This window comes from Tribolium castaneum, chromosome 2 (genome assembly GCF_031307605.1).
Source record: "Tribolium castaneum strain GA2 chromosome 2, icTriCast1.1, whole genome shotgun sequence".
In the NCBI taxonomy this organism is placed as follows: domain Eukaryota; kingdom Metazoa; phylum Arthropoda; class Insecta; order Coleoptera; family Tenebrionidae; genus Tribolium; species Tribolium castaneum.
The window spans coordinates 15,918,509-15,929,359 of record NC_087395.1 but is presented as its reverse complement, the minus strand read 5'-3'; the positions used below and the strand labels follow the sequence as shown (position 1 = coordinate 15,929,359).

The 10,851-nt window shown below is 36.0% G+C and overlaps 2 protein-coding genes and 1 long non-coding RNA gene across 4 annotated transcripts; 1 reads left to right on the top strand and 2 right to left on the bottom strand.

The window, feature by feature from the left end:
* The first annotated feature begins 85 nt into the window (after positions 1-85).
* LOC135265462 (uncharacterized) lies at positions 86-5,826 on the top strand. Its single transcript, XR_010333141.1, has 3 exons — positions 86-190; positions 244-316; positions 5,723-5,826. It is a non-coding gene; the product is annotated as an uncharacterized LOC135265462 (long non-coding RNA).
* LOC103314198 (hypothetical protein) lies at positions 178-874 on the bottom strand. The gene is made up of 3 exons (XM_008199498.3): positions 681-874; positions 489-636; positions 178-441 (listed from the first exon to the last, which is right to left on the bottom strand). The coding sequence occupies exons 1-3, from the start codon at positions 784-786 to the stop codon at positions 276-278; spliced, it is 420 nt and encodes a 139-aa protein (XP_008197720.1). The 5' UTR covers positions 787-874; the 3' UTR covers positions 178-275.
* iav (inactive) lies at positions 854-9,879 on the bottom strand. Of its 2 annotated transcripts, XM_064355016.1 has the most exons (12): positions 9,544-9,878; positions 8,741-9,499; positions 6,531-6,689; positions 6,239-6,485; positions 6,088-6,193; positions 5,889-6,040; positions 5,627-5,843; positions 4,109-4,462; positions 3,345-4,065; positions 3,011-3,296; positions 1,058-1,174; positions 854-1,013 (listed from the first exon to the last, which is right to left on the bottom strand). In XM_064355016.1, the coding sequence occupies exons 1-12, from the start codon at positions 9,680-9,682 to the stop codon at positions 854-856; spliced, it is 3,417 nt and encodes a 1,138-aa protein (XP_064211086.1). In that variant the 5' UTR covers positions 9,683-9,878. The 2 variants fall into 2 exon arrangements, with proteins under 2 accessions (XP_064211086.1, XP_015838710.1); XM_015983224.2 differs by having other exon boundaries at positions 5,627-6,040; positions 9,544-9,879.
* Positions 9,880-10,851: the final 972 nt, after the last annotated feature.

Below are 10,851 nucleotides of genomic sequence, written 5' to 3'. Positions count from 1 at the left end.
TTTCACACCGCACTTTAGTTATAAAAACACAATGGTAAATAAAAAACACTTTTTTGCAACATTTTTGGGGTTAGAATAGTTAGTTGTGGGAATTTGCGTCCAGAGGGCGCCAGTGCAATTTTTCAAATTTGATTTTTTTAACCTAAAATGTGCATTAAAAACACAAAAATGCGTCCCTACATTACAAAAAGTGAGTTATTTTTATTTGAATTACGTTTCTTGATAATTCAGGGAGTGTTTTAGGTGACTTTTTGGGTGGGAGCACACATTTTGGATCACTGGACTTTGAAGGGAATTCCAGCAAATTTCACTTTAGGTAAGGCTGATTCATCCATTTTTAATTGTAACTCGTGTCTGATAAAATCTGATGATTTGCGGGGGTGGTAGTATCTGTTATCATCCCAAACGATGGGTACTAGGGGTTCATGGAACCACCCATAACTACAACACACCCAAGTAACGATAAACTTGGTCATAATTAATTAAACCATTGGTTTTCTGTGGAGGGCCAGGGATGCCTGTCCCTCGGTGTGCCATATTTAACTTTCTTGATTTTTTCCATAAGTATGGGGTCCGCCACATCATCACTATTCTGACCCTCATATTTTGAGTAAAACTTACTCGTCAGTAAAGTTTCTGCAAGGAGTCACTCAAAAACCGCCCAAAACCCCAAAACTCACTATTAAAGTCCGGAGTGTACGTATCGTAAACTTTAAAATGTTTCAAATCCTTCTCAAACTGCTCCTTCATGAAGGCAAGGGCCCCAACCCCCATAACGGGTGCCATTTTTGCAATAAAACACAGGAATTTTGAACAGGCAAAAAAATAGAATTTATTTGACAGGTTTGAAAGATTACATGCTGTCTTGGTCGTTCTCCCAAGCTAGAATTTTGTTCATATTTGCGATTTTTTTTGTACTCCAAGGTTCTAAAGGGTCAGGTGATTCAGAATCGTCGGAATCGAAGTGGTCGTTAGCTGACCGACAAGGTCTCGGTTCAACCGCGGGCGCAACCCTAAAAAACTGTTACAAAACGCTCGTTACTCAAGCAGGGATTACTTGTTGTTTTTGGCTGTTTTGCTCCGTTTTTTGCGCTTTGGTTTGACGTTGGATGACTGGACTTCGGCCCCGTCCCCGGAGCCCTGCACTCGCATCGTTTCCGAAATTGTGACCGACCTAAAGAGAGCGATTTTTCATGATCTTAAAAAATCAAATCATACAAACGAAATTTCAAGTGAAAAAAATATTTTTTAAGAAATAATACACAATCTTGTCTCAGCAATTGGACGTTGTTCGTAAATTAAATCAGTATTAGAAAAATTTTAAAAGCATCAGCTTATACTACATTATAAGCCATTTAATTAATTTTGTTTAATTTTTGGAATCAGGCCATAAATAAAAAATTCTACAGCGAACTCCGTTAGAAAAAATCATTTTGTATTATGAAAAAACTTGCATTGTTAAAAAAATATATGTTGTGCATTTTATTCTTTTAGGAAACAGGACTAACTTTTTTTGAATTTATGTTTCACATATTGTGTATGTACTTAGGCCTAACTGCACCGGTGTGGCTTAAACTAAAAGCTCAGCTTAAGTGCGTAAATCGAACTGTACTGGAAATAAGTGCAGCTTAAAATTGTCTGAATAAACCGTACGGCTTGGGTGCCGCTTAAATAGCACTTAACATTAAAAATGCACATTTTGAAAACGGATCTATGAGATTCTTTATTTGTATAATGAAAAAATGAGTTCGTTTGTTTAAAAAAAACATTTTTAACGAAATAAAATACTTCGGTATCGTACAAAGATTTCCCGATCTTGTTGTCGCTTAAAAATTGAGAATATTTTGAAAGTAATTTGGTAGATTTATCAGTTAACCAAATAAACGTTCATAGCAGCGCTTTAAGAAAAATAATAAACAGAATCTTTTTTTACAATTAGAAGTTGTTCTTAGATGAACTTGTTACCTCACAGACCAGTTTTTATCTGGATTTAAATATTTGTTACCAAGTTATAACGAGGTAAACAGCGTAATAATTTTAATTCTTTTATGGAAAAATCTAACGTTCAAATGGCATGAAAAAATACAGTATGCGAATAAGTCATATACAAGACCCATAAAAAAATTAACAAAAAATTTGGTACAGTATTTTTGAATTAAATAAAATAAATTACAAAAAAAAATAAAGTTTTTTCATTTCAGTTTTAAATGAACTAACTTTTTTCTAATTTGTGTATATTGTTGCCAAGGTCCTCAGAAAGTAACCGTATTTTTTTCATGCGATTTGGACGTAAATTTTTTTAATAGAAGAATAAATTAATCGACTTTTTAACATGGTTACAATTACTTAAAATAACGATCCAATTTAGGAGCAACTTCCAATTGTAAAGAAAGCATTTTGTTTATTACTTTTATTAAAAATCAAATTTCAAATTTTGCGTTCATGCGCTTATACTATGTTGAACTAGTTTATAGTTAAAAACTTAAGCAAGTATTCAGTAATTTTAAATTCGTCGAACTATTGTACTCTTAATAGCAAAAATTAAAAAAAATACGCAACATTTTCAGGTACTTGAAAACTTTTGATAACTAAAGGATTAAATTAACTAACAGATAAAATATCACGGTGCAGCTCGATTTATTTGAACTTCACTCATATTTATAAGCCTAGCTTTGTTAAGCGTTACCCATAAGCCGAAAATAAGTTATTTTTTCATGAACTTAAGTTTTTTCATAAAAAAATTAAACCTTCAAAATTTAACACGCTAAAAGTCAGCTACAAATATTTAAAATAAGGTAATAACTGACTCTTAAAATAATAGTTTAATTTAGAAACAACACTCAACTGCAAAGAAACCATTTTGCTTATTATTTTTCTTTTATAGTAATAGAAGCAGTAATAATTCGTTGCTGTTCATTTCACTTCATTTGCACTTCATTTCACATTTAATCACTCGTTCGGGTAATTATTGTAATTTGAAGTAATTTCAAGTAAAAAAGTGGGGGCTTACACTTGCTCCTCGAGGGCCACATCGATGTTAATCGGCCGAATTTGCGCAACGTCAACCACCTGCTTTAACGACTCTTTCACCAGCTTGATCCTCTCTTCGGCATAGTCTAAGTCAGAATTTTCGATATTCTTTTCATTAATTTCGTTATTGACCGTATCAGTGGAGCTTGACTGTGACCCCGCGACCAGTTTTTTCTTATCTGAAGCTTTAGATCGCGCTGAAGAGTTGCGCAAGTTTGCCGATTTGGCCCTTCTAGTCCTGGATATTTTCCCTAATAGTGGAGGTTCTAAAACACATTTTGACCGTTTGATCCAAAATTTTTTGAGACAATTACCGCCAAAACCTTCACTATCACTTGGATCCAAAGCCGCATATTTCTTCTTTATTGTTTCTTCAACTTTCCTCACAAAAGTCTCAGTCCCGGCGAAAATCCCCGCTAGACTCTTAACACTTTTCGTTTGTGGCTTGGCCACCGATAACTCTTCAACGTCTTTCAAATTGGCGGCCGATAGCGCAAGCATTTTTAATTTTTCCGGGTCGCAGTTACTGTCATTAGCGTTTATGACAAGTTCCCTGAAAGGGTCCTCCAAAGTTGCGACAATTTTTTCTTCTTTTTTCACACTGTTTTGCATAATGTAGCCTTGAGAGTCGGTGAGTTGGGTCACTGTGCCTATCATAGCCAAAGCACCAACTCCAGCCCCAGCTACGGCCTTTTGCTGCGCGTTCAGAGCCGAATTTATCTGGTTATTCACAGTCACGGCACTCGCTGTTGTTGTGGGAGGGACGGGTTTAGGGTTCGTGGCCAAATTCAGGCCCTGGGAAGCCCCCACAATATCCAAATCGTGCGTGAACGTCATCACATCCAAAGCAGTGGTTAAAGCATCGCCGAAGCCACCCGTTAAATTCGGCCCTTGCGGGTCCAGCAGTGGGTCCTTCACAGGCTTCTTTGTTTTGACCGGTGTATTAATAGACTCGCGGCCCCACATCAAGCAGCGCATTTCTTCACCGGTTAAGCCGCGTTTTTTGAGCGCGTTTATCGTTACTTTGCCCACCCGCTACAAAAAACATTACCACAACCCTTAATTTGGGGATAATTACCTTCCAATTGGCCACGGCCCCTTTTCGTTGTTTTGCCCGCGTTTTACTCTTTGATTTTATGACCAAAACTCCGCGTTTTTCGGTACTGGGGTCCTGTTCACTGGGCCCCAGCGAAATACTGTACTCTTGTAAGTAATGTTGGGCGTCGGATTGTGGGATTGCCCGTTCCAGGGCGATGACGATTTTTGCCCATTGTTTGACCCATTCTTTCTCGCTTTGCTCGATTACATGGGCGTAAGTGTTGCCCATCATGGCGATTAACATGTTGAGCAGCAAAATTGGGACGAACACCATGAAGATGGCAAAGACTGTTTTGCTGACCGCTGGGTATGTGGTGGCACTCAACTCAGAATACTACAATTCCAGAATTAATCAAAATATACTCACTTTCATTAAAATTGCAACACCAAGAACTAATTTACAAAAAAAATTTTCTTTTACCAAGAGATAATTTATACTGATTTTGTTTACTGCTTACTCCTGATAACTAAAATATCATGCCTAGTTTTTTTTAATATACAGTGTCGCTAAAAAGTATGGATACAGTTAAATATTATAAAAACTATTCATCAAATCTTATTAAAATTTCGTATATGCTTAAAAATATGTGAATTGTATCGTTTCAGATGTTTATTAAATTTCTATCTCCAGTTGTTCTTCGGATACAAGGCTAACTTGATTTTTTTTAAATAGCAACAAGGGTCAAATTTTATATTTTTGAGAAGAGCATTTTTTCTGAGTTCTATGGTATAACACATGCATACCTTAATTTAATCAAAACTTAAAAAAAATCGAAAATTTTGAAAAATGTAAAATTTTATTAGCCTTGGAAATGTTGTCTTTATCTATCGTTAGCTCATTAGCCAAAAAATAAGTAAAAGTTAAAAATAATTGTTAAAATAACACTTTTAACTAAAAAAGAACACGTTTTAATTAAGAAATTTTAAACACGGAATACTTGATTTTATGCTACAAACGATGTTCAAACTGATTTCCACTAGCTTTTTAGCTTTCAGTCTTCATGATAAACCAACATGAGAATTTTTTTCGCTCAGTTTTACTTAAATGTACCATTATTAAACTAATTATTGCACCTAAGTTTAATTTTTGATAATATACGTGTGACAGATATCGCTAATAACAGTATTTTCAAAGCTAACTTAGTTTTACTATTCCAGAAAATTTTTGAATTTTTATTTTTTTACATCATAATAAAAGTAAAAGTGGGTATCATGTTACATCATTGAATTCAGAAAAAAATGCTCTTTTAAAAATGATTAAATTTGACCCTTCGTCCCATTTAATAAAAATCAAGTTAGCTTTGAATTTTTAAAATAAATGACGATAAAAATTTGATAAAGCTCTCAGATGATAGAATTTAAATACTTTTAACTGTTCCCCAAATTTCAAGGTTTTCTGTTAAACCGTTCTGAAAATATTTAAGCGTATCCATACTTTTATATTCCTTCTTGGTGTTGCAATTTTTATGACACTGGGTATAAAATTTCGGTAAAGTACTTCATAATTGCCCAAAGTAATTTGGAATAAGGCCATCCAAGTCGACATGTACGTGTTGTATAAGGAAGTTTTGACCCCGGGGAATCCCTTATACAGGAAATAGAACGACTGCGAAAAACCAAATAAGAAAACGGTGTAAATGATGCCAAAAGTCAACATATCGCCGGTAATCATGCTGTAAATCATTGTGACAAAAGGACCAGTCAAACGAACGGCCCTAAAACTACAAATCAAAGAAAGTCGGTAATACAGAAAGCTGTACCCTGCAAAAAACATGAGAAGAAACCAAGACCCAGGTACCGCAAAACACAGAATAGCCTCCTCGGTTTCCTTATCGCCATACAACCTGCATGGAATGCACGCCAAAATTAGGAAATTCGAAATGAGGAAAATTAATTTCGGGGGTGAATTCAGCTGAAATTTTAAATAAAATTTAAGTTTCACCGGAATTAGATTATTACTTGTTGTTTCAAGAACGCAGTAAGTCCCTGATTACGGATTTCGTCCCCTTGTTGCAAAACCAGATAACTGAGGACGCCCAAAATCGTGCCCACTTCACACACATATCTGGGGATGGTTTAGTCAAGAGTGATTAAACCAGCGGTTTGTTACCTAGCTATCAGTGTAACATCATCAGACCAGGTGAGAAGAGACTCGTCTGGGTCGTCTGGTCGCAAGTAAACCGCCAAAGACAGAAACAACAAATGCACAACGAGGATAAGAAGCCGTTTCAAAAATTGGTTCCGTGCGAATGTTTTCCATTTTTCCTCCAACAGTCGTTGGATAATCCCACCGTCAAGCATGGCTAAATGCTCTTCCTTGGTTCCGTTTAAAATAATGAAAAGGGCCGAATTCCAGTCTAAAATTGTGGGTTTATTGCGGTCAAATTCGTGCAAATAATTACTTGTGCGCCCGTCCGGTAGCAGCGTATCCAAAGCGTTCAAAAAATACGCCGAGCAGGTGATGTTACTATACCTCCAAAACTCCTTGGCTGAAAGCTCCAACATTTCGCGGAAAACCTCAGCCCGACCCAGCTTACAAGCCAGCGTTAGGGGAGTTAGACCTTTGCCCAGTTGAATTAGACAAAAATAAGGCGATCGGTGGAAAAATCCTTTGAGATTTGGAATTTTTTAACATACAGTGTGGAATTTTGAACTAGAATAAAATACATAACTTGGATTTAGGCAAATTTTGTAAAAATTCCAGGAACAGGTCGCTTTTTGTTTTTTATTGCCCATCATTTGGTGGATATAGTTTTTGTTTATCTGCTATCAAAACTGCACAGCCACCTCCCAACTGTTTTTTTTCAAACGTAACGATATGTCGTGTAAAAGAGCACTTCGAAAGCGGTACAACGCACTATTTGTTTTCTAAATATTGGCAATGCCCAAGTTATAAAAAATTAAAGCAGTGTGGAATTATTTACTAAAATAAAATTTGTAACTTGGATATAAGTAATTTTTGTAAAAAATCTTGAAACAGGTCGATTTTTGATTTTCTTTGCACATCATTTGGTGCATGCGGTTTTTGTTTATCTGTTTTCAAAAATGCCCAGCCACCTATTTTTTTTTCAAATGTAACGGTATGTCAAGTGTCACCTCATGTAAAGGAATACAATGCACTCTTTGTTTTCTGAATATTTTCAAAACCTACGCGATAAAAAAATGAAAACCAATTTTTATAAGTTGAAAGTAGGCAAATCACTAGAAATGTTGCAAAATGTTAGAAATTCATGCTACTGAAAAAGAAAAAGAAAAGTTGAACTGTTTCGGGAATTTATTCCAGTTAAAAATTCCACGCAGTATATGAAAAGTCCCCGAGGGTGAGATGAAAAGAAGATGAATATAGAAAAGTGGTAAAAGAAAAACTAGATATAGAACTAGGTGAAATAGAAAACAATCCTGGTAAGAGGGCAGTAGCAAAACCTTGTTTAGTAAACTTATGGAGTAAATTTGGTCAGAGACAAAATATGGGAGCAACAGAGTATGTTATAGATGTTAAAAAATTTTACGAAATTTTATTAGATGATAGACTTATAATACACATATCAATGAATTAAACGAAAATATGTTACAAATTGATTACAAGTATAAAGGTTGCTATGTAGAAAATGATTTCAGTACCAATATATTCATAGCTGCTTTTGCAACTGCAAATGCAAGGCTAAGATTGTACAAAATGTGTACGAAATGTTAGACAGATTAAGAGAAAGTGTAATATATTATGATACAGATAGCATTGTATATATAGATAATGCTAAAAACACTGTTAAAACGGGATGTCTATTGGGAGATTGGACCGATGAATTAGGTAAGAACTGGGTATCAACAGGTCCAAAGAGTTATTGTTATAAGACTAACACAAGTGAAATTGTTCATAAAATAAAAGGATTTACATTAAACTATGAAACGTCCAAAAAATTAATTCCGATAGTATAAATAATATTATAGAAAAATCCAGCAGAGCTGTGGTAATAAATACCAAATAGTTACTCTACACAATAAAGTTATATTTTACAAGTAGCAGGGACGTTGTTGGCACTACAATTATTAGTTATAAGTGACACAACTTTATGGGAATATAGCAAGTTCCCCAAGAGTCACTAAAACTCCTAAAACTGTCACTTTGTGGCAATGACTTTCAAGTAACATAATAGTAACAACACTTAGTTGCGGTTACCTTCTATTGAAACTTTAAAATTGTATTAACTTTAAGGTCGTTTACAGTAACTATTTAATCACTTCCCAATAAAGTAACATATATTGGTAAATGTTAGGTAATTGCTACTTTAAATGATGCTGATAAAGTTATATTTACATCCCAGTCATAATTTATAATGTTATGGAAACGTAACACTTACTGGCAATAGGTAGCCGTTTTAGTTACGATCACTTCAGTTGGGTTTTTTGAGACACTCTGTATAATCAAAAATATTTTCCTGAAATGCGTACGAGAATATAAATAACAACCATAAAATATCAAGTCTCTAAGTTTATTAATAAAGTCTGGGCTGGACCACCCTGTATGTCTAACGAAGTGTAAAGAAAGCGTTTAAAAAAAACCCAATTCTCTATGATCTTTTTTCCACCGATTTGCCTAATTAGACTGGACTACCTGCTTTATTCACAATTCCGTTGCTTGCCGGTAGTTTCGGGTGTCTCAAGGCGTAGCCGAACATGTCCAACTTGTCGCAAACCACCACCATGTGCAAGATCATGTTTCCAAAATTGTCCTGATAGTCGGGGTGCGCCCCACTGTCCAGCAACAGATTGTAGACGCTTTCGTTGGCGCAACACGCGGCCCAGGCCAGAGGGTATTCCCCCAAGTAGGCGAGCCCCTCGTAGTCGGTGTGTTTTGCGGGTTTTTGGCGTTGTTGGTCCCTCGGGAGGAAAAAGCTCCCAATGGCGCGCTGGTTCACGTTAGCACCAGCTTCGACCAAGTCCTGGACTAGCTCATTGTTGTTGTAAGCGATCGCTAGGTGCAAAGCACTCGCCCCTAGATACTCCTCGCCCTCGACAACGTCGAGGGCCAGCTTCGGGAAACACTTGATCAGAGTCCGCGCCAGTCTTGTGTGAATTTTCGTGTCGCAAATTATGAGGACGTGCAGCAAAGACTCGCCTAAAGACCCCCTGAACTGCATCTGCCAGCACGCCTCGTGGTCGTTCCACTTGGCCAGGGGGTCGTATCGGCTCAAGGAGGCCTCGATTGGGAGAATGACCTGCTCGTGGTCGCGAAATTTCCACCTGAGATACTCCGAGCGGTTGATTATCTGGCCTTTGCCTTCCTGGTACATCAACTGGCCGAATTGCTCGCGTATTAATTTTTCCACCTCGGCTTGGCCCCCTTGGTTGTACGCGTCGATCAGTTCGCCGCCTAGGAGTCACATGAGACAAAGGAAGGTGTGGACCGTGGTTTACCTTTCTTGTAATTTGCTAATTTGTAAAGGAGGCACTGGTCTTGGTTTGAGGCTTGGCTGATGACCCGGTCGAGGATGGAGCCCCCTTGGAAGGTGTTGGCTTTGCGCTTTTTACACGGTTTGCACACTTTTGCACCCATTTCAAAACAGTTGTGATCAATAATAGGTCAGGGTGAGTGAATTATGTCAAGGTGGGTTGGTACCGGGTGGTACGGGTTTTGCAGAGGGCTAGATGGCGCCAAGGAAATCGTAATTGGCCAAAACAACTTGAAATGGGGGTTTGAATCGATCAGTGTTGCGGAAAAAGACCGGGGAATCCCAAGTTTTGGAAATAAGAGCAACTGGTAAATACTTTAAAAAATCATCAAATCAATTATGGTGGAATAAAGTCAAACAGGCAGTTCCAAAAAATCCAGAAAATCACGTAATTAAGCAGTATTTTTAACTAAAAACTTACTAATTTTGTGAAAATTCTTGCATAGTACTGCAAAAAAATCCAAGTAAGGTGTAATTTTTATCTACTTCACTTAATTTAGCTCATTTTATGAGTAATAAGAAACTAATTCATTTATAAAGTATTCTTAAAAACGGCAAAAACCACACAGGTAATTAGTTTAAAATCATTATTTGTGTTTTTTTTTAAACACTAAAGCAAATTTTTAAACTAAAAGATAGAGAGAAATTAATTATCTAAGAAATTTAAAAACTATGTTAGGACTTATGTTTGAAGGTTGTAGAACGATTTTCAACCAAAAATTGACATATTTCGCATAATTTTACAACAGGCCATCAAAAATTACGTTATGACCTTTGTCGTTTTTTTATTTTGTTTTGAGTGAGAACATCATTTATTTTGCAAAATTTCGTCAAAAATTACCAAATTATATCGCAATTGATGTTCTCTTGGCGTGTTGAAGATTGATTTATCTCGTTTTGTAATCAAGAAAGTTACTTTTTCCGCAAAACTACATTAGAACAAGTTGAAAAATTACTCAATTGCCTCAAAAACTATCTTACTTTGAACGAAAAAACTTAAACTTATTTTTCGAAATTACCCTGTAATTGCAATGTTGACACTGAAAATGACGTTTTTTTATCTATTTCGCTGGATTAATCAGTTTGTTTTATAAATGAAAAACTTTTTTTTGGCGAAACTGCGTAAATAATACTTCAAAATTGTCACTTTTCTGTCGAAGTTGTGCTCAAATGATTACCAATGAAGAATAAAAAACCGTTACCTACTTTTGTTTTTACTTAAGTTTTAATTTTCTACTAAAAACTAACTCGTTGCCATAATTTCGCTGGAACA

Coding starts and splice junctions, on each gene's coding strand:
- iav (XM_015983224.2), bottom strand. CDS start 9,682: ATGGGTGCAAAAGTGTGCAAACCGTGTAAAAAGCGCAAAGCCAACACC. Junction 9,500..9,543: donor ATTAGCAAATTACAAGAAAG/GTAAACCACGGT, acceptor TGTGACTCCTAG/GCGGCGAACTGATCGACGCG. Junction 6,486..6,530: donor GCTACCGGACGGGCGCACAA/GTAATTATTTGC, acceptor CCACAATTTTAG/ACTGGAATTCGGCCCTTTTC.
- LOC103314198 (XM_008199498.3), bottom strand. CDS start 786: ATGGCACCCGTTATGGGGGTTGGGGCCCTTGCCTTCATGAAGGAGCAG. Junction 637..680: donor GTACACTCCGGACTTTAATA/GTGAGTTTTGGG, acceptor GACTCCTTGCAG/AAACTTTACTGACGAGTAAG. Junction 442..488: donor CCCTCCACAGAAAACCAATG/GTTTAATTAATT, acceptor GGTGTGTTGTAG/TTATGGGTGGTTCCATGAAC.